This window comes from Mytilus californianus, unplaced genomic scaffold, assembly GCF_021869535.1.
Source record: "Mytilus californianus isolate M0D057914Y unplaced genomic scaffold, xbMytCali1.0.p SCAF_9, whole genome shotgun sequence".
Taxonomy (NCBI): Eukaryota; Metazoa; Mollusca; class Bivalvia; order Mytilida; family Mytilidae; genus Mytilus; species Mytilus californianus.
Genome location: NW_026262745.1, coordinates 81,262,761 through 81,286,938, shown reverse-complemented (window position 1 = coordinate 81,286,938; position 24,178 = coordinate 81,262,761). Strand labels below are relative to the sequence as shown.

The 24,178-nt window shown below is 32.6% G+C and overlaps 1 protein-coding gene and 3 long non-coding RNA genes across 5 annotated transcripts in view; 3 read left to right on the top strand and 1 right to left on the bottom strand.

The window, feature by feature from the left end:
- Positions 1-3,491, top strand: part of LOC127716520 (uncharacterized) — a 157,635-nt gene extending 154,144 nt beyond the window's left edge. Inside the window, exon 3 of the long non-coding RNA XR_007988971.1 lies at positions 3,387-3,491. This is a non-coding gene — a long non-coding RNA (uncharacterized LOC127716520). The remainder of the gene's footprint in view (positions 1-3,386) is intronic.
- The window catches only part of LOC127716465 (protein furry homolog), a 631,222-nt gene that overhangs the window by 336,926 nt on the left and 270,118 nt on the right, over positions 1-24,178 (bottom strand). For both annotated transcript variants that reach the window (XM_052222678.1, XM_052222679.1), the window contains exons 30-31: positions 22,129-22,379; positions 20,614-20,748 (exon numbers count right to left, since the gene is read on the bottom strand). In XM_052222678.1, coding sequence (XP_052078638.1) covers positions 20,614-20,748; positions 22,129-22,379 — 386 coding nt within the window. The remainder of the gene's footprint in view (positions 1-20,613; positions 20,749-22,128; positions 22,380-24,178) is intronic.
- The window catches only part of LOC127716526 (uncharacterized), a 331,247-nt gene that overhangs the window by 251,879 nt on the left and 55,190 nt on the right, over positions 1-24,178 (top strand). The window lies entirely within an intron of this gene.
- Positions 4,935-8,250, top strand: LOC127716516 (uncharacterized). Its single transcript, XR_007988966.1, has 3 exons — positions 4,935-5,015; positions 6,692-6,731; positions 7,877-8,250. It is a non-coding gene; the product is annotated as an uncharacterized LOC127716516 (long non-coding RNA).

Genomic DNA, 24,178 nt, shown 5'->3' with positions numbered 1-24,178 from the left:
TCTTCTCCAGTATGGTGTTCCCCAAGGATCAGTCCTGGGACCAAAACCTTATTGTTTTTTTTTTTTCAGACCAATTGGTGAAATATGTAAACACCATAAAATGTGCTATCACTGTTATGCAGACGACACACAAATTTATCTCGTGTTCAAACCACATGATAATTGACCGAACATAGCAAGTCAACTTGAGGCTTGTGTGGCTGACAAGGGCAGGTGGATGTGCTAAAATATGATAAAATAAAACGAGGATAAAACTGAACTTATAGTATTTGCTTCCAAAATCAGAGTGAAGGACCTTTTAGATTTTCATCTCAATTTTGGTGGAAAAATTGTCAGTGATGCTGCATGCGTTAAAAACCTAGGCATTTATTTCGATAAAAAGGCAAGGGAAAAGCAAATCAGTGCTAATTTTCAGAACCCTGTTTCAATCAGATCAGAAACATTGGACAAAATTCATCTATCTATTATCGAAGCATGCAAAACATTAGTATGCTCTCTAATGCCCTTGGACTATGGGAACATGTTGTTGTATTGACTCCCAGCTACCATCATTCAGAGATTACAGCGTGTCCAAAACACAGCAGCCAGGGTTATTACAAGGAGGAAGAAGTATGACCACATCACATCAATCCTTAAATCTCTTCATTGGCTGCCTGTAAACTATCATAGCCAATATAAACTTATTTTGTATGTATTCAAGGCTTTGCACGAGGAAGAACTGGTCTACTTGCACGAACTTGTTACTATCTACAAAGCGATAAGAGTACTGAGATTTGAAAATGCCATGAGTTTAACAATGCCAGATGTAAGAACTAAAACATACGAGGAAAGACGATTCAACAAAGCAGCTGCCGTTCTTTGGAATGATTTGCCAACATTTTGTGAATGTTTTTCAGAAAAACCTGAAAACTCATTTATTCAGACATGCTTTTTCATAGTTCTTTTAAACAATTTCTACCTCATTGTAATTTTTGAATTTTTAACTAAATATTTTTTTACTTTCTATTACTGTTTATTTGTACAGATTTATTGTCTTTTTTTTTTATCATGCCCATTTTTTACATTTTGTTGTTTATCAGTACATTTAATAGTATAGTTTTATATGCAAGATATTTAAAATCAGATTTCTATAAATTTTAACATCTCTTTTTCATCTTTTTAAAAGTTATTAGTGATCATTTCTCATATGCTAATTTTTTATCATGGGCTTTCATAATTTATTGTAAATACTTGTATCTGTGAATTGATATTATGTTGTAAAGCACTTGGGGTAATTTTAAAATTATATAATGCACTGTTGAAAATACTGTATAATAATAATAATACTAATATACAAGATTTTAAACAGTAGATATTTTTTTTTTCTGTTAACATAGTTTCTGTCTATCTATAATTGTTTTCAAGATAAGAGGCAAAACCACTTAATTGGTTTAAAAAAATGGACATTTAAGGTGAACAACTCTTCTACATTTGTTTTATGGTATAGGTCATAGTGGCATTATTATACATCTTATATTGTTGATTATTTTTGCTGTGTACAATTTCTGTCTGCCTACTATACTGTGGATTCATTATTATTCGTGGGATACCAATTTTCATCTATTTCGTTGGAAAATGTGAACCACGAATTTAAATGTTCAACGAAGCATCAATTTTCTAAAGGTTAGTAGGCAGACTTTTGTCAAACCAAGAAATCAAATATCCACAATTCAAACATACACAATTTTTCCTTAATCCACAAAAATTGGTACCCACGAAAATAAATGAATCCACAGTAATAGTTTTCAAGATACTAGGCAAAATGTCAAAAGTCATCTATTAAGGGCAATAACTTCGATGAGGGTTGTCTTATAATTTTGGTTTAAATGAAGAGCAGGCAGATCTTGAAATTCTAAGCATTTTTACCAGTGATAGATTACTCTATTTAGTATGGTTGATTTTAGACAAGTACTTGAGTTGAACCATTATGTTCTATATCATACAATAGTGGCCATCCTGATTGATGGGCCAGAACAAATCTGAAACAAGTACAAAGGACAGGGTATGATTGCCAATTAATGACACAAATCGATGTTTGAATCTTATAATGATTTATTTCCTATTTGGTAATAGTGGTAATTTTTAAATTAAAGTGTAAAATCGCAATGTCATAAATATTTGAATGAGACATAAAATTTTATATAGGAATCAAATTATGTACATCAAGAGAAACTCTTTGTTCAATCGTTTTTTTGAAAGACAAGCAATTTCTATTTATTCAGCTTTTATAACATTATATTCATAAAGAAATAGCAAAAACTGTTCTTTTACATTTATATTCATTAAGAAGAATACCAATATACTGATATATTTGTTGATAATCTCACTGTCATTTTGCGGGAAAAAAGTCATTCTGATGTCATTTTAAATTAAATTGGTTTGATTAACAAACGAGACAAGCCCTCATTTAGTTATCTATGGCATGATATTCTCCTATTTAACAAAATATTCACATATTGACAATAAATTGATGAAAAGTCAACCTACCCTATCTATATTTTTGATACGTCATACCAGAAAAGCTCAACAGAAAGTCTCAGTAAAGTTTTTCTTGCTTAACAATTTGGATGAGATTTGATGGTTTACCAGGCTTGAGGAATCGACCACCCAACTTTTTATTTTCTAGTTAATCATAATTTACAAGTGATTTGGATTTTGTTCTGTCTATCAAATTGTATTTTTTAATTCATTATCTGTAAAATGTTTTGAATGTAATTCACTCTTTTAATTTTTTATCTTTTTTTATTCAACAACAGTATTGCACATGCTGTTAACAATTACTCCACTGACACAGCTATCTCAGTGAAGGTCCCTGTTTCATTAGTACCAGAAGTTCAGGGATTCTTCAGGTAGATAAACTGCATATTGTTAGTCGTTTACAAAAATATTAATATGACATCAATAGATAAATAATGCTATTATATTATAATAAAGTATTTATATCATCTGGCGTTATTATCGGAATCTTTTAATTTGGCATGAAATCCTTTTGCATCTTACTATTGAGTGTTGTATCTGGAGAAGACACTTGCACTCATCAGTATACAGTAAATAAAGCACAATGTTTGACTCTTGAAAACTTAATTTTTTCTACCTAATCTAATAAACGTTTTAATTTTTAAATTGAAATTGGTGATGTCTCTTATGATAAGTTATTAGGTAATGAAGTTACTTGTCATGGAATAGAATTTCTTTTCAACATTAGTTCTGATCTTGATCGCTACTGTCAGGTATGTTTGAGAACACAGGTAATAAATTGCTTTGCTGAGCGCAGCTGGATACAACCACAGAGGTCCAACACTGAACAGTTGGGGCAAAAATGGACACAATATTCGCGCTTGATAAAGGTCTGAATTTGGATTGTAATTAAATATTTGACACATAATAGGTTTCTGACACAGAATAACTGTAGTCAAAGAACTTAGAATTGGTTATATCATTTGAATTTATATTCAATTATATATCATAACCCGGGCTTGACTCGGGTTAATAGTGAACCTTTTATTATGTGCCAGCCACACGCCTATTTTACAGTTGAGTGATTTTTTGTATGTCCAGGTAGTATATAAGGCCAGGTGACCTGAGTAGTATCCTCTTTTATTTCAAGGCCGCACGCATTTAAGTACGTATCAAGCAGACCCTGTTTGATCGATACACGTGTCTATACTATAGATTTTCAAATGGCAAGGTCTCGTAGACCATCTTCTTCAGAATCTGAAGATGAAAGAAACTATGAGGAGATTATGAAGCTTTTTGCTTCCGAGGATGAGTTTGACGCAAGTTTCTCCGGGTTTTCTGAAAATATAAGTGTGAATCACGCTTCAAATACACCGGAGTGCATTCAGGTTTTAGATAAACCGGATATAGATTCTATTTCACAAACTGTGAGTACAAACGTAAAAACTAATAAGAAAACAGTGGTTGTGCCTACAGAAAAAGGACCGGGAAAAGGTCCAGGCAAAAATAAGAAAGGCAAAGCACCTTTGAAAAGAAGTATTCAAATTACGCAGGACGAACCGTCCGCTAGCTGTAGTAAGCCAAAGGCTCCCAGAAAAACTTCTAAAAGTAAACAAGCTCAAGCCGAGCAAAATGAGTTACTGAAACAATTATTTGCTGACTTATCTAGTAATATTGTGTCTGCAATAAATGTCAATAGTAGTGGTACTGCAGGTCCAAGTAGTGACTCCCATAGTTTTATACAGGAACTTGAAGATAATGACATTAATGAGGTCGAAAATGACCAAAATGTTTTCAATTTGTTTGAAACTGATGATTTGTCTGAATACGAGGAGTTTGATTATGAAATGCCAAAAATTTTTGAGGACGATGAACGGTTTGATTCTGAGGTCAGCCCTTCGATAGCATCAGTCATAGAAAAAATTTGTAAGAAAAAGTCGGATGTTACATCTTTGACTAAGGATAGCAAGATACCTAGCAATTGTAAAGCTTTAGTACCACCACCTGTCAACCCAGAAATTTGGCAATTTTTAGCCCGTAGAGCTAAGACTGAGGATTTGATTTCTCAGAATATTCAAAAGCTAACAGGGGCAGGCATGGTCCCTTTGATTAAGGTGGCGGAATTATTACGAGGGAAAAATCCTTGTATTAAGACAATGAGAGAGTTAATTTCAAGAGCTATTTCTATAGTGTAATTTGCATTTTGAGCTATCTATTAAAAGGAGAATGAATTTGAAGCCTCATATTGAACGTAAATTCCATCAACTGTGTAACAGAAATGAGGTCGTGGGTGAAAAACTCTTTGGAGATGATATTAGTAAAAGACTTCGGGAGATTAATGATGCACAAAAGATAAACAAAACTTTCAGTTCAAAAAACTACAGAGGCCGATCCTATCGGCGAGGGTACCGGTTTGGTATGTCAAACCCAAGAGACATTTTCAGAGGGCAGAGCCGCTACCCAAGAGGGTCATACAGGCAACCCATGATGAATTCTCAATACAGAAGAAAAAATTGAAGGTTGGTATTACATGTAAACATGTTGAAAAAGTTGGCTTAAACATTGGTAAATTAAAATATCATATTAGAAATTGGAAAAAATTAACATCAGATAGTTGGGTATTAGAAACAATTACTGGTTACAAAATAGAATTTGATGAGATACCAGTTCAGAAAATAATTCCAAGACCTATAAAATTTAATAAAAATGAGGAAAGATTAGTTGATACAGAGGTATCTGATATGTTAAAAAAGGGAGCAATTAAAATTTCACACCATGAGAAAGGTGAATTTATTTCAAATCTCTTTCTTGTAAAAAAGAAAAATGGAACATTTAGACCAGTTATTAACCTGAAAAAATTAAACAGTTATATTCAGTATTATCATTTTAAACAAGAAACTCTTGAAGTTATTTTGAAAAGCATCTCTAGAAATGCATTTTTTACAAGCCTGGATTTGTCCGAGGCATATTGGTCTGTAGCGATACACGAAGACAGTAAAAAGTATTTGAAATTTATGTGGAACAACAAATTATATAATTTTGAATGTCTCCCATTCGGAATAGCTTCGGCTCCAAGAATATTTACAAAAATCATGAAAGTGGTATTTTCACATGTGAGACAGTTAGGCATTAGTTCTTTCTTTTATATTGATGATTCCCTATTACAAGCACTTTGTTTCGAACAAGCAAAAAGAAACACACATTTTGTAAATGATTTAATAGAATCACTAGGTTTTTCAATAAATATAGAGAAATCAAATTTTATACCTTCACAAAGAACAATGTTTCTGGGATTCATTATTGATTCAGTTTTGTTCAAGGTATTTTTACCAGAAGATAAAATACAAAAAATTATAGAAATTTCATACAAAGTGTTTGAAAGGAAGATTACACAAATTCGTACGGTTGCCCAATTAATTGGGTTATATTCTTCATCTTATCATGCAATTACACTTGCACATTTACAGCATAGATATTTGGACATTGACAAAACAAAAGCTTTACAAAAATCTTTTAAAAATTTTAATGCTCATATGTCTTTGTCGGTGGAGAGTAAAAATGAGATTTTATGGTGGATTCAAAATATTAAAAAAGAAAATGGTTGTCCAATTCGACAAGAGCCTCCAAAAGTTTATTTACAAACTGATGCGTCGTTGATAGGTTGGGGTGCAGTATTTGAGAAAGATTGTACCCAAGGTAGATGGAATATAGATGAATGTCAGAATCATATTAATGTGTTAGAATTAAAAGCAATAATTTTGGCATTGCAGGCTCTTTGTAGATCTGTTAAAGATTGTCATATTTGTGTTAGAACAGACAGCGCAGTAGCGGTTGCATACATCAATAATCAAGGGAGATCAATATTATCGCTTTTAAAACTTGCAAAAGAAATTTGGTTTTGGAGTACTGAAAGAAAAGTATTTATATCTGCGGTACATATCCCAGGAAAACAAAATATACAACCAGATAATTTATCTAGACAATTTAATGATTCTTCAGAGTGGAAACTAAATAGTTCAGTTTTTGAAAAAGTGACTTTAAGTTTATTTAACCCAGAGATTGATTTGTTTGCGTCTCGTTTAAACAAACAACTGCCAAAGTATGTTAGTTGGTTTCCTGATCCAGAAGCTTATGCTTCAGATGCATTTTCTCTCTCTTGGAGTAATTTATTACCATATATTTTTGCTCCTTTCAGTCAGTTGCCAAGAGTCCTACAGAAAATAGAAGAGGACAAGGTAAGGAAGGCATTAATTATAGCTCCTGTTTGGACCACACAAACATGGTTTCCAAAATTATTAGAATTATTAATTTCTACTCCACTAAAATTACCAAATTGGTCAGATCTATTAACTTTGGCTCACAATGGTCAAAGACATTCAATGAACAAACGAAGATTATTCCTTATCGCTTGTATTGTATCCGGCGATATCTCATTGATAAAGGCTTTTCAAAAAGAGCTGTTAGAATTCTCTCCGAATCATGGAGAGATTCAACCAATAAACAGTATGAATATGCTTGGAGGAAGTGGATTTTGTGGTGTAGTAAAGAACAAATTAATTCCACTTCTCCATCTGTGATACAAATTTTGAATTATCTATCTTTTTTGTATGAAAACAAAAAATCTTACAGCTGTATTAATTCTCATAAATCAGCTATTTGTCAGACTCTGACATTAATGGGTATGGCTGAATTAGCAAAAGATAAACACATAACTAGATTTATGAAAGGCATTTTTAATTTAAGGCCGTCTTTACCTAGATATACATTTACATGGAATGTTGGTACAGTTTTGAAGTACTTATCACAATTATATCCAAATGAGAATTTATCTCTAAAAATGTTAACTCTGAAATGCATTGCTTTATTTGCATTGTCATCAGCTCAAAGATCACAAACACTTGTTAATTTAGATCTGAGATTTGTATCTGTAACAGACAATTCTTTGATTTTTAAGATACCAGTTTTACTAAAAACAACTAAACCAAACAAATCTAATTTGGATGTTATCATACATAAATATCAAAAACAGGATATTTGTCCTGTTAGATGTATTAAACATTATATTTTACGGACAAAGGATGTTCGAAAAAGTAAAAATTTATTCATTTCTTTTAGAACATTCAAACGTGTTACAACTTCAACTATTGCTCGTTGGTTGAAAATAGTGTTAGGTAATGCAGGAATTGATATAAACAAATTTAAGGCACACTCATATCGTAGTGCTTCAACTTCAGCTGCTAAACAAGCTGGAATTTCACTGAATGATATATTAAAAACTGCTAACTGGAGGTCAGCTTACACTTTTCAAAAGTTTTATTTTAAAGATATTGAAACTCCATTGCCATCATATACTGAAACAGTATTTAATTCTTATTTATAGCTAGTGGTTTACAGGAACTGTATGGTGGACCAGGAGGATCAGCTATGGTTTTTCTACGTACATGTTATGATGTATCTAGCATTTCTGCGAGATGAATGGTTTTTGGACATTCCATTTGGTTTTTTGCAACAGGAGTTTGCTGACATTTGGAGTTGAATCGAACAGTTTTAGTCAATAGCATTAAATTTCGAGAACGTTTGAGAAGAAGCATAGAGAAAATGTGATAATTTAAGAATAATGAGAAAACAACAGTGTTATTTTGTTATATTTGTTACATGTGAGAGGCATTTTAAAGTGAACTTTATAGAGTATTAATTGTTTTCTGAAGATTGTAACAGATTTTTGTTTTTGAACATAATAAAAGTTATTATGAAGCTTATGTCTTTATTCCACAAAACAAAGAAATATTCTATTATTTCATGATAGTCATTGCAATTCTGGGTAGTTTTGGAGTAATGTTATGGAGACAAAATGTGATAATTTATGATCTACTACATGTACATATTATGTAGAGTGGTAGTTAGGTTTTCTACTAGAGGATGTTTTATATTTGGTATTAATAGAGACTGTTTATGATTTTGGTATGAAAACAGAAACATCTAACACATGGAATAAAAAGATAGTAGATAGACATATTGGTGATTGTGTATTCTCTTTCGTACAAGTGATATACATGAATGGAGACAGATGAATTTTCTTTTTATCTGCAGTTAAATATTTTGATATGATTTAGGCTCATACATATATACTTGTTAAAGTATGAGAGACCAATTGTTTGGTTATGGTGATTGATGTTCTTGTTGTTCTTGTTGGTATTTGCATTTTTGGCTGTAAAGAGTTCACTATTAACCCGAGTCAAGCCCGGGTTATGATATATAATGGACCATCATCCAAACATCTGTGATGTGATGGATGAAGGTCATTATATGAGGAAGCCAAGGGCTTCCGAGGGTTAATAGTACCCTCCCTAGTGAAAACCCATTCCCGATGAGGTTTGATATAAATGCAAATACTGGTCGTGTTACTACCCATTTACACTGGAGATTTTACTGTTTGCCTCAAAATAAAAGAGGATACTACTCAGGTCACCTGGCCTTATATACTACCTGGACATACAAAAAATCACTCAACTGTAAAATAGGCGTGTGGCTGGCACATAATAAAAGGTTCACTATTAACCCTCGGAAGCCCTTGGCTTCCTCATATAATGACCTTCATCCATCACATCACAGATGTTTGGATGATGGTCCATTTTTTGCTTTTGTACAATACACTTTGATGTTGCGAATTGACACCCCCCCCCCCCCCCCCCCCCACCCAAAAAAAAAAAAAACATTTTACCCCCCTTTTTTTTTGCTTTTGTGCAATACACTAGGCTGTTGCGAATTGACCCCCCCCCCCCCCCCCAAAAAAAAAAAACAAAACATTTCTTTATTCATAATTTAAAAGCAGTGTAAGGAAGGTAATCCAAACATTGTACTTTTAAGTAATTGTCCATTAACCAGGAAACCCTTGTTTTTCCCCCTTTTTTGCCCCTTATTCCTAAACGGTTTGAGCCATAACCCCCCAAAGCCAATCCTAACCATCTCTTTTATGGTATGGAAACTTGTGGTCTAATTTCAGAGAGATCCATACACCTTTCCACAATTTATTGTCTGGAAACTAGAAAAATGCTTATTTGAGCCCCTTTTTGGCCCCTAATTCCAAAACTGTTTGAACCATAACCCCCAAAATCAATCCCAACCTTCCTTTTGTGGTTATAAACCTTGTGTATAAATTTCATAGATTTCTTTTTACATATACTTAAGTTATTGTCCGGAAACCAAATGTCTTCGGTCCACGCAGACGATGACGACGACCACATGATACCAATATACGACTGCAAAATTTTTTGCAGTCCTATAAAAAGTGATTAGCTATCTTTAGTCAATATCTCCTGCAGGCATTAACCTGGTAACAAGCATTCTGAGAGTATTGCATGGCAATACATAGTCTCCTACCATTTAAAAATTAATTGTACTGGAACAAAATGCTAACTTGATCTATAACTTGTCATGGCATAAACTATATAACAAATATCAAGTCAGTATCTTCAAGCATGATGAAAAAAAAGTGTGGAAAACTGATTATTTAAGTGAATTTTCTAAGTCCGAGGACCATAACTCTGCACAAAATCATCAGACCGGAACAAAATTCGAACTTGGTCTGTAACTTGTCATGATAAAACCATATACCAATTATTAAGTCAATATCTTCAAGCATGACGGAAAAAAACGCGGAAAACTGAATATTTGAGTGAATTTTCTAAGTCCAAGGACCATAACTCTGCACAAAATCATCAGACCAGAACAAAATTCGAACTTGATCTGTAACTTGTCATGATAAAACAATATACCAAATATCAAATCAATATCTTCAAGCATGAAGAAAAAAAGTGTGGAAAACTGATTTGCCGAACTGATGGATGGACAGACAAACAGACAGACAGATAGAAGGACAGAGTGCAAACCTAAAGTCCCCTTCGACTTCGTCGGTAGGGCACTAATTAGGCATGGGGCGAATTACATTGCAATGTAATGCATTACATTACAATTACTTGGACAAAACCAGCATATTACAATTACAATTACATGTATTTTGGAAAGTAATGCGTTACATTACAATTACTTTACCAAAGTAATGCCTTATATTACACATTACATTCTATAAATTTTATTATCAAAAGAAACATATATACAACATTTTATACTGAAATCTTGGTAACTATTAAATAGGTATTTTAAAAATCCTTTCATTGCCGTATTAGACCAAATGTCAACAGTCAAACAAATGTGATCAGCTTCCTGAAGGTTATCATACAATTTTTGATGTACATCCTTGGCCTTAGTCTGTATCAATTTAGATGAGAGATGTTTCCGGCTTGGAATTTTCTATAAAGTTCTCAAAGTTTTGACTTTCAACTGTTGAAAATGTGAGTAATTCCTTCAAGCAATATACTCGAAAAATGAATCTGTAACTTTGTTTTGCTTTGGGTCATTTAATATATATTTCTGAATAACAGATGGTTTACAAAATTTGCCAAGGTTGATTGTTCTTCTGAGTCAGGCTTTTTATATTTTGAAGTATACATCTCTGTGTTTTCTCAAAAAAGGAATAACAGAAATGTTGTAAGGAATTTATTCTACCATTATGTTTTTTGATTATATTGTTAACTTAGTCTCAATGTTATTTAATTACTTTAAATTCATAAATTTACTTGTCAAAAGAAAGGAATTTATTGCTATACAAACTAATTAGTAGTTTTTGATAGGTGTCAATTATCAATCATTCTATGTATATGTTTTTCAGTGACTCTAATGGTGTATGAAAATGACTGCAAATGAAAAACAATATTATTTTTGTAAGTTTTAAAAATAGATCTGATTTAATCATTAGTATAAATGTTTTAGTATTAAGGTTAGATAAACAAAATCATTAGTTTATCAACAGTTCAAATTTACACTTTTTGTTAAACATTTAACTATAGACATTGATTTGTTTTTAATTTTCCAATTTTCTTAAAAGAAAGAATAAAACAGTAGGTACTTATTATCCCTGAAATTTGTAGCAATATGTAGCACTATCAGACAAGAAGTAATGCTATGTAATGCATAAATTACATGCATTTTTGCCAATAAAATGCATTACATTACAATTACATGTAATGCAAAAATTTGGGTATTACACATTACATTCATTACGTGGGGAAATGTAATGCATTAGAGGGCATTACTATTACAAATTAACATTACCCCACACCTGATTAGGAGTTCCCTCTGATTATCATACCTGAGTGGCAGTTTTATTAATGGAAAAGCATTGCAAAACAAAAATTAGTGCAAAATGGCAATAAAAAACCTGATCTCAATGAAATGACCAAAATACTTTCTGTAAAAAAAATATTTGGGGATCTAAATCCCAATCTGCCATATCGGTCAAACAGGTTTCAGTTTAGGTCATGTATGACAAATATAACCATTTCCGACCCTAAGCTACTGCTTATCATGCTTATAGAATCTCAGAAATGGACTTATTCATGAAAACATAACATTGATCAATGATCCAGTATACTTTGAAATGATTCTATGTATCAACTAGAGGCTCTTAAGAGCCTGTGTCGCTCACCTTGGTCTATTTGCATATTCAACAAAACACTCTCTAACATTGTAGACGAGAATAGAATTCATGACAAAAATCTCTGTTTTGTTGATCTTGTATTGCTGATCATTTGGTCTGTTTAGTTTCTCTCTATCGTCTTTAGTTTTTGCTCAAAACACAAAAGAGGGTAAAAAAAATCCTTATTTAAGGGCAATCACTCCTATAAAGAGTGACAGTCTACTAACTATATCGCAAAAACTTGACTTTTTAGTAGATCTTGCCTTGCTGATCATTTTTGTGATTCAAAGTGTCTATTTATCTATTATAATTTTTAATCATATAAGGCAAAACTAAAAAAAATGGATTAAAATCGTCATTAAAGGGAAATAACTCCTCTAAGGAGTCGTGTATGATTTCCTCCTTTTGTCTTAAATGTACATCTTGTCTTGCTGATCATTTTTGCTAATTTAAGGTTCTATCTATCTATTATAATTTTAAGATATAAGGCAAAAACGCAAAAAAAATGGTAAAACTTATCATCAAAGGGCAATAACTCTAATAAGGAGTAGACTGATGATTATGACCATGTGGACTTATTTGTAGAACTTGTCTTGCTGGTCATTTTTGCAATTTAAAGTTTCTCTTTATGTATTATAATTTTCAAGAAAATAGGCAAAAAAGAAAAAATTAAAAACACTTAGTGTAATCAAAATTTATATATATAATTAATAGTTCCCAATATTTTTTCTTTCATTTGTCACAAACTAATATAGATCTGCAACTTATCTATCAATGTCAACAATTTTATCTACACAATGTAATGTAATGAAATATATCCTTTAATAAAAATAGATTATTATCTAATGAAAATGATATTTGCAAATCACAATTTCTGTTCAAAGGGAAAAACTCAATCATATAATAAGTATATATTTGGACTTCTATAAAGTCGAAAAACTCAAAAATGAGAAAAGTTAAAATAGTGAAAATTGAACTTGACCTTCATTTAGGCACAGGAAACAACATATCAAAATTTGAAAAAAATTCGTCAAAGCGTTTGCATGTTAATGAACAGACACTGTTTGGCAGCCGCCCGCTCGCCTGCCCGCCCGCCGTACATCCCCAAATCAATAACTGATTTTTCCTTCGAAAATCCAGTTAAAAATGGTAAAATTTGTCATTTAAGGGCAATAACTCCTATAAGAAGTCGTCTGACAGTTTTGACGTATATGAACAATTGATAGAGTTCAACATTCTGAACATTTCTGTTTCAGTCAGATCTTCTCTATTTATAACAGTTTTCAAAATAATAGACAAAACTTGCATTTTACACCTATGTTTTATTTTTAGCCATGTCAGCCATCTTGGTTGGCAGACGGGGTCATTGGACACATTTTTTAAACTTGATACCCCAATGATGATTGTGGCCAAGGTTGGTTAAATTTGGCCCAGCAGTTTCAGAGGACAAGAAACTAGAAAAATGCTTGTTTTGGGCCCCTTTTTGGGCCCCTAATTCCTAAATGGTTGGGACCATCATCCCCAAAATCAATCCCAACCTTCCTTTTGTGGTATTGAACCTTCTTAAAAAATTTCATAGAGATCCATTCATTTAAACTAAAGTTATTGTCCGGAAACCAATGTGTCTTCGGATGACGACGCAGACATCAACAACATCATACCATTATACGATCCCAAAAAATTTTTTGCGGTCGTATAAAAAACAGGTGCAATTTTATCAAATCATAGAAATTTCTGTGGTCAGACCTATAATGAGACAGTCCTAAAATTCAACAATCTTCTCATCCGACGGTCCTATAATTCGACAGCCCATTTTCTCCGACGCGCGATTACTTGTCTCTGCTGAAAAAAATATACCTATACACATGTACCGTTTGATGATAAACTTTTTCACAGAGACGAGAGTTTTGTGCTTGTGGTTCGACTAACATATACTGCTCGAAATTGAGTGATATTTTCATATTACTTTTGTCTCTGCATGAATTGTGCTATATACTATCGATGCGTCGGGCCATATGTAGACTTAACTTTGCGATTAAAATGGGCTTACAAAGTTTTGAACTTTCACAGCGCATGTAATCATATAGTTATTAAGTGTTCTATTCCAATTTCTTTTGCAGAAAATTACTCGACATAAAACTACTAGTATGCATAGTAAAACATCATGTTCGGCCAGTGCTTAAAATAAATGAATGTCATTAAACCACAAAATACTCCAACGTGTAAACTCAAAGCGATGATTAGTTATGTTTTACAAGCGTCATTTAGTGTTTTTTGCCAACTCCCCTCCCCACCACTCCAAAACAGAGGTCTCGTATATTTTCATCCTGAATCTGTATTAGACTCTTTTATAAGTCCCCGATGTTTATAATACAGTGAAATACAGTTTTACAGTATAACATTAGGGATGTATATCGGACCGTCAGACTACTGAACTGTCGGAATTTCAGGTTGTCGGATTATAGCTACGCTTCCGTAGGTTCAAGTAAACTATTTGATTACCAAGATCTTTGAAAAATCCTTTCTAATGTGTAAAACTTTATAATTCATGCACAGAATAATCTACTGAGGAAAGTTCAAATCAACTTCCGACAGAAGTAACTGTATACGTCGTATAAAGAAAGTAAAGTTATATATACTTTAAGCACACAGGCCTACATTTATGGACCATTTAGACGAGGCTTTTAGGGAAGGGCCTTTAATAGTAAGTTTTGCTGGGATTTGTCTATGGATGCAGCTGTTTGTAAAACCTTTAAGGTTTTCAGCAAGAACTGGCACCCAAGAATAAAATATTTTACAAGCCTTACTTTTCAAAATATGAAAGCGCCGTCCCAAATAACCAACTATCAAACTAAGTGTTAACCTCATCAGTAAGATCGAGCAACAGCTGATCTGCAATATCGTAGTTGAAAATTAAATTGTGTAGTAATTCCACTAAAGTAAAGAAAACTTAGTTACATAATTATACAATAAGGCGTTACTGTCATTCATAATATTTCTATACGCTGACGTGGTTCCCCCCATTTATTTAATTTTGAACTCCTTACTCCTCTGTTAACAATATTTTTGTCTGAGTTGATGTTGTCGGAATGTCTGTCCATTTTGCAGCATGAAGATAGTCGTCATGAATAAAAAGTTTGTCTCTTCATACTGGGTTGATTTCCTTACAATTAAAACTACATGTAGCCTCGGGGTAGGTTTCATTGTTACTATCTAAAGAAATGTGCAGGGGCGGATTTAGGGGGAGGAGGTGACCGTGCCCCCCTTTTATGGAGCTTCATTTATGGTTAATCCAGACTTTTTACCACTTCCACTACAAATTTTGTCTAGTTTGGGGGTCCCCCTTTTCAAAATCCTGGATCTGCATCTGATGTGTGGAACTTCTGTACAAAAAGAGATAGATGAACTGTAGTCATTGGATTAATTTTCATAGATAAGTTTAAGTTTTTTTTAAAGTCGTTTCACAACGTGTTAACATTCGTCTGCCAGTATAATTTTACTTTCATAACAAGTTTTATTTTAAAAAAATGTGGATAGTGTCCACATGTGGACACAGATGATGCCCCCGCTTGCATATCATATAGTTATAAAGGGACATAACTGAAGAACAGTAAAAGTGACGCTACCCAAATTTGAACTTGATCTGAGTTTTGTGTGTAAGTCTCATAACATTTGGTTGAGGCTAACTTAAGTAGAGAACAGAAAAACTAAAAATTCAGCAATTTTCTATTTATAAAGGGGCATAACTCAATAATGGTTAAAGTGACACTACCCAAATTCAACTTGATCAGTGTTTTATCAGTGGAGGTCAAAATTAAACATTGCATTGTATAAAGCATTCATTGTAGTTGATTCAACTGTAATCATGGACAAAGGAAGATAACTCCAATTTAAAAAATTACTTGATATTTAGAAGAAAATAAAAATTTTGCAATTTTTTCCATTTATAAAGGGGCATAACTCTAGAACGGTTAAAGTGACGCCACCAAAATTCAAACTTGATCTGTGTTTTGTGGTAATAAGCATTGTGTATAAGTTTCATAACATTTGGTTGAGGCAAACTTAAGTTAGAGGACGGAAACTAAAAATTTTGCAATTTTTCCATTTATAAAGGGGCATAACTCTAGAACGGTTAAAGTGACGCCACCAAAATTCATACTTGATCTGTGTTTTGTAGGTAATAAGCCTTGTAAATAAGTTTCATAACATTTGGTTGAGGCAAACTTAAGTTAGAGAACGGAAACTAAAAATTTTGCAATTTTTCCATTTATAAAGGGGCATAACTCTAGAACGGTTAAAGTGACGCCACCAAAATTCAAACTTGATCTGTGTTTTGTGAAAATAAGCATTGTGTATAAGTTTCATAACATTTGGTTGAGGCAAACTCAAGTTAGAGAACGGAAACCAATTTTAGGACGTACGGACGGACGTACGTACGTACGTACAGACGGACAAGGTTAAAACTTAATGCCCCCACCGCTACGGCGGGGGCATAAAAAATGAATTGTGTGCAGTCGGCGCACCATCCAGAAAAAAATGTCTGGACCATACAAAATAGATATAAGAAGATGTGGTATGAGTGCCAATGAGACAACTCTCCATCCAAGTCAAAATTTATAAAAGTAAACCATTATAGGTCACAGTACGGTCTTCAACACGGAGCCTTGGCTCACACCGAACAGCAAGCTATAAAGGGCCCCAAAAATTACTAGTGTAAAACCATTCAAACGGGAAAACCAACGGTCTAATCTATATAAAAAACGAGAAACGAGAAACACTTATGAACCACATCAACAAACGACAACTACTGAACATCAGATTCCTGACTTAGGACAGGTGCAAACAAATGCAGCGGGTTTAAACGTTTTAATGGTACCAAACCTTCACCCTTTTTCTGAAACAATAGTGTAACATCACAACATAGAAAGACATACTATAAAATATCAACTGAAATAGCTTAACTCAATCAAAGGACATATTAACACCAGTGAACATACACTGAACAAATAAATTTGACCTATGATACAATGTAAATACAAAATAAATAAACTAAGGGAAGAATAATAAAAGTAACATGTTATTTCCTTATGAAATGTTAAGCAATTTAAGAAAAACAATATGCTCGAACAAAAATATCAGCGATATCTTTAAACACAGGTAAATGAAAATAATTTTGTTGTTAGGTATACGTGTACAGTTCCAATAGAGAAAGGAAATACTTTTCCAAATAAATAATTTTGATGTTCATAGTACGAAGTGAAAATTTATAGTAATACCAAACACTTATCAAAGCTGGTATATAGACCAGATATAACCCTGAATAACATTAAATAACAAAAAAGTATTACAATTAGTATCAACAGGTCAAATAAACAAGAAAGTACGATTTGAGAGTACTCGCAGTTACTGACAGCTAGTTAAAAGCCAAAACAATTAATAATAAAAAATCATGCATCAGAGACTAAAATCAACTCAAACACATCCCACGGATTTAGTATTTTAAAGTCATGGACAGTCATAGAAGACATGACTAGTGCAATGCCAAAAATAAATGTATCGACAGACAGTAGGATAGTTAGGAGTTTAACCTCTTTATAGATCAAAATGAACGTGGGTGTGTCTTTATACATCCCGTTTCAAAAGAATACAAATTTAGTTATGTTTTAATTTACTGATGACAAAATCGATATTAGTGCCAATGTAAACTATATTCAAAGATCTAATTACAATATTGGTAAGATAACCTTTACTAATAAGTTTGTTTAAAGGTTCGATGAGTTTACACGGATCACATAGTGATTTCCGCGCTTTAAGTACAATATTACCGTAAAATACCGTTTTTAATCAGTTTTCTACAGGTACAGCCAAATTTACTAATCAAATCTTTGTATCTATGAAAGAACTTAGCAAAAGTTTTACGTAATTTATGGTAACGAAATCCCTGACTTAATAATTTACCAGTGATGCATTGATTACGTTCGTTAAAATCTATGACATCACTACACACACGGGCATAACAAATGAGTTGGGATATATAAACATCGTATGATGGAGCCAAAGGAACATCGCCGTTTAAAAAGGAAAATTATCAATAGGGAATGAAAAATCGTCTCTTTTGTCGTATATTTTTGTATGGAGTTGTCTTTTAGAGATTGAAATGTCCAAATCCAGAAAAGGACAACTACTGCTGTTTATGTTAGATTTAGTTAAAGTAAGTTCTATTGGGTAAATTTCGGTAGTATATTTAGAGAACTCTGGATTATTTAACGAAAAAATATCATCTAGATAACGGAAGGTATTTTTGAATGTATCAACCAAATGTAACAATGACGTGTCTTTACTGAGTTTGGTCATAAACTGAGATTCATAGCAATACAGGAATAAATCTACTATTAAAGGGGCGCAGTTAGTGCCCATAGGAATACCTACTACTTGTTGATACACTTTATCGCCGAAACGTACATATATGTTGTCCAGGAGAAAATTTAAAGCTTCAATCATATCTTCACATTTCCAGTAAGTGTATCTAGCATACTTTCCTTTTTCGTTACAGAAAAAGGCTTTAAACGAGTTACAGCAAATAAATTTGTAATGAGATTTTTCAAAAGACCATTTAATTAAATATGAAAACTTTTTCTTGATAAGATTGTGTGGAAGTGTAGTATAGAGAGTAGAAAAATCATAACTGTCAACAGAATTCAAAGGACCATCAAAAGAATGTATTTTATCTAAAACCTCTAAAGAATTTTTAACACCTGTTTATGCAAAGTTTTTCTGTTTATAGCTTTGATCCACTCAAGTTTTGTTGGCTCGTCAAAAGGCATCAAATGAGACTTATATGGAATCAAACAAGGGCAGTCATTGTGCAACTCATTGTGTAATTCACATATTGATTTTTCCACATCTGAAGTTTTCTACGATTATTTGTAGAACTATTATCTGCACAAGAAATGCCTCCACCTTTTTTATAACTTTCGGCTGTATCCATAGTAAAATAAATCAGAAAATGAAAGAAATACAAATGTAAACAGAAAATCGATAATGTTTCGATCAATACATGTGCGTTATTTTTCACGGTTGTAATGGCTGATCGGTCACGTGAGAAGTTAATGGATGCACCCATGTTTTCTAGGTCAATAATAGATAAACCCATCTATATCTAGGCCAAATTTGTAAGTTCAAAGGGCATTACTCATAGAAAAACATTCCAACATAATTTCCTGTCGATAAACTATTCCCAAAGTTTCATGCAATTCTGTTGTGTGGTTTCAGAGGAGTTGCAATGACAAGCTGGTGCAGTAGCATATTCAGGCAAAAAAATGTAAGTTCAAAAGGCATAACTCCTAGAAAAAAAATTGAATCATAATTTCCTGTCAATATGCACATCTTCATAGTATGTCCTATCTATAAAGTTTTATGAAATTCTGTTGTGTGGTTTCAGAGGAGTTGAGATGACAAACTGTTGCATTAGTATATTCAGGCCAAAATTGTAAGTTCAAAGGGGCATTACTCCTAGAAAAAAAATTGAATCATAATTTCCTGTCGATATGCACATCTACATAGTATGTCCTTATTATCTACAAAGTTACATGAAATTCTGTTGTGTGGTTTCAAAGGAGTTGGAATGACAAGAACAGGACTGACAGACTGACGGACGGACGTACAGATGGACAAGGGTAAACCTTAATGCCCCCTCCGCTACGGTGGGGGCATAAAAAATATATAACAAAGTGATTGAACATGAAGCCAATGAGACAGATTTGAATGACATTTCCTAAATTTGTTAGCTTCATAAACAGCATTACTGTAAAAGGCAGAATGTGAAATACCACTTTTTTCAAATTTCTGCAATAATATTAACAGGACCAATTTTACTACATAAGATGGGCATTTCTACAAGTAGTCTCTCTGCTCGAGGCAAACTGAGAATGGGATCATACTTTCACAGTAAATCTCTATATTTGTGTTAACATTTAGCAAAAGTTCCAGCTAATTTATGATATCTATATCTCTGTTCTAAAAGTTTTTAGCAATGAAAATATAATGTTCATTGAAATCTGAGACTTCACTGCAGATCAACTAAGAAATATACACTCCATAAGAAAGAACCAGCAGAACATCACTACCAAGAAAAGAAAATGAACAAAAGAAATTCGTATTATTAAACTTTTTTTTTTCTTTATTTAATAACAAAAAGTATGCAAATGAGCTTTACATTGTTGCACATACTAATTGATATTTATAAAGGCAAGTTCAGTAACACAATTATTGGTGGTGGATTTAGTGAGTCAGTGAAATCATACCAAACTTAAATGGTGGCAATCCAATGAAAACAAGAATGCTACACTGTGTAAATCAGGAATAAAATTCTGTGTACAGTATAGAGTTGTACAACAGAATCATAGATTACATTATAAAGTGTATTTTGAGCTTTTGTATTTGTTGCTGTTATTCTTCTCATTTCAAGGTAAATGTGGTGTTTCTGCAAATTAAGGAATAGACATCATACTGGATTTCTATATAAGAAAGGAAATATAGTTATAGTCTAAAGCGTCAAAGGTTAATTTTTTTATTGCACTTACATATTGCATCAGTTCCGAGGCAGCCATGTTTGTTATAATGACAAGATAATGAATAACTACTCGTAAATTGTTTGGCCAACATACAACTAATGCTGCCCACAAATCCTCTATTTCTCTCGGATGGTCATCTCCATACTGAAATTGTAAATTTAACATTGCATATAACATGTATAATGAATATACCATATAGAGTTTATTGTCAGAATTAAAATTAACAGAAATATGTTAGACTCTTAATCAATGGCTCTCACAGTCATTTATATCAATTACTAAAATTTGTACTATCTGTCCCTAGGAATGAGTTGAAAAAAATCCAATTCCATGCTTTAATCTTTAATAAGATAATGCAATGAATATTACTGTTTACTTATACTTTGGCATTGCACAAGGTCATGCGTTTTTCAGACTGTTTATGACATCTTTACACTAAATCTGTAGAAGAACATGATTTATTTATTAGTTGTAATTGGCTTTGATCTAGCTTTCAGTAACTGCGAGTACCGTACTCTTATTTCTGTGCTCTGTCTATTGATTATATGTTAGTTGTTTTTGTCCCTTGTACCGGTCTTTTGAGTTAAGCCAATTGCTACTGATTTTTAGTTTGTTCTTAAGTTGTGCAGTTAAACCATTGTCCAAGGTTAGGAGGTTGAGCGTTTACAAACATGTTTAACCTCACCACATTCTCTTGTCGCTGTCCAAAGTCAGGAACCTGTAGTTCAGTGGTTGTTGTTGGTTCATTTCTGCCATATTTGTATTTTGTAAATTGATTTGTAATAAATTAGGACGTTAGTTTCATTTCTTTTTTAATAATTGCCAAAAATGCAATAAATTGGTAAAAAGGGTTATCTAAGGATTCTAAGGGCAATAACTCTTGTAAGTAGACAATTGATAATTTTGATTATGTCAACTTATTTGTAGAATGTATCTTTGTGATCACCTTTGCTGTTTACAGTTTCTCTCTATTTATTATGGTTTCAAGTAAATAACCAAAAGGGAAATACAAAGAATAACAATTTTGATCATATTGACTTATTTGTTTCTTGGCTTCCTGATCATTTTTGCAATGTACAGTTTCTCAGTATCAATAAAAGTTTTCAAGATAATTGGGAGGAAAAAAATCATCATTAAAAGGCAATAATTCCTATATGAAGTTGTCTGATATTTCCTGTAGGAAATGGAGAGTAGGTAGATCTCATTCTGAGCGTTTTTGCTCCTGACAAATTTCCCTATCCATTATAATTTCTACGATAATAGCCAATCACTAGCATTTACCCTTTCATTATTTTTTAAGCCATGGTGGCCATGTTGGTTGATTGGCAGGAACAAACAAAAAACACACTTTATACAAGATGCCCCAAGACCATTACGCCCAAGTTTGGTTGTATTTGTTCCGGTGGTTTTAGTGGAGAAGATTATTGAAAAACTTTTAGACGAAGGATGACAGAAGAGGACAACAGATGCCAAATAGTCTAGGTGAGCTAAAACATATCCATCATTTATACAAGACAAACTCACCTTAACAGTTAGATAAAACATGTTATTTAGCACCATTTTAGTTCCCTCTGGTGAGCCCCATCCTTCTCCTTTCAATGGAGGTTTGAAGCTATCAGATTGGTTGTCTTGGAGACGAATCAGAAAGTTACTGAGAGGAGAGGATTGTGGGAGTGAAGGATCCACCAACTCCATATTGTGAAGCCATGGCAACAAATTTCTTAATAGTATCTGTCTGACAGCAGATTTGGCAGTCTGAAATCGGTGCGTTATTTCTAAAACAAAAAATGGACTAACTTCCTTAGAAACAGACATCTGAGTTACTTTTTAGTATTTTTTTGGACAAACATGCATGAAGGGAAAAATAAGTTATGTGAAAATCAAAGCATTTCCAAAAATATAGACCCAAATCAGGAACTAAAATTATGTTATATGAATAACAGCAAACAAGTATACAAACCAATAAAATGCTCCGCTGGGCGCAGCTTGATACAACCGCAGAGGTCGAACCCTGAACAGTTGGGGCAAGTATGGACACAACATTCAAGTTTGATACAGCTCTGAATTTGGATTGTGATTAAATATTTGACACAGCATAGGTTTCTGACACAGAATGAATGTGGTCTAAGAACTTAAAATTCTTTAATTTACCTATTATGGTCCAATATCCAACATCTAAATACATGGTTAGATTCAGCATATCAAAGAATCCAAAGAATTCAATTTTTTGATGAAATCAAACAAAAAAGTTTAATTTTGGACTCTTTTGACCTCAATGTGGACCAATTTGATAACGGGGCCCAAAAATCAAAATACATGGTTAGATTCAGCATATCAAAGAACCCCATATATTCAATTTTTGTTGAAATCAAACAAAGTTTAATTTTGGACCCCAACTTGGACCAACTTGAAAATTGGGCCCATAATCAAAAATCTAAACACATGTTTAGATTCAGCATATCAAAGAACCCCAAGAATTTAATTTTTGTCAAAATCAAACTAAGTTTAATTTTGAACCCTTTGGACCTTAATGTAGACCAATTTAAAAAACGGGACCCAAAATTAAAAATCTAAATACACGGATAGATTTGGCATATCAAAGAACCCCAATAATTCAATTTTTGATGAAATAAAACAAAGTTTAATTTTGGACCCTTTTGACCTCAATATGAACCAATTTGATAGCGGGGCCCAAAATTAAAAAATCTAAATACATGGTTAGATTCAGCATATCAAAGAACCCCATATATTCAATTTTTATGTTGAAATCAAACAAAGTTTAATTTTGGACCCTAACTTGGACCAACTTGAAAACTGGGCCCAAAATCAAAAATCTAAATACATGTTTAGATTCAGCATATCAAAGAACCCCATATATTCAATTTTTGTTAAAATCAACCTAAGTTTAATTTTATACCCTTTGGACCTTAATGTAGACCAATTTAAAACTGGACCCAAAATTAAAAATCTAAATACACGGTTAGATTTGGCATATCAAAGAACCCCAATAATTCAATTTTTGATGAAATAAAACAAAGTTTAATTTTGGACCCTTTTGACCTCAATATGAACCAATTTGATAGCGGGGCCCACAAATAAAAAATCTAAATACATGGTTAGATTCAGCATATCAAAGAACCCCATATATTCAATTTTTGTTGAAATCAAACAAAGTTTAATTTTGGACCCCAATTTGGACCAACTTGAAAACTTGGCCCGAAATCAAAAATCTAAATACAAGTTTAGATTCAGCATATCAAAGAATCCCATGTATTCAATTTTTGTTAAAATCAAACTAAGTTTAATTTTGGACCCTTTTGACCTTAATGTAGACCAATTTGAAAACTGGACCCAAAATTAAAAATCTAAATACACGGTCAGATTTGGCATAACAAATAAATAAATGTGGTCAAAGATTTTACAAATCTAATGCACCATACTGTGCAATTAAAGATTACTTCTTGAAATTTTTCAATATTTGAAATTTGAAAAAAAAATAATATTTGAAGAATAATTCTTTTTAATTTCTGAAATCTGAAATGAGAAAAAATTGACTCCCCACAATTTCTTTTTA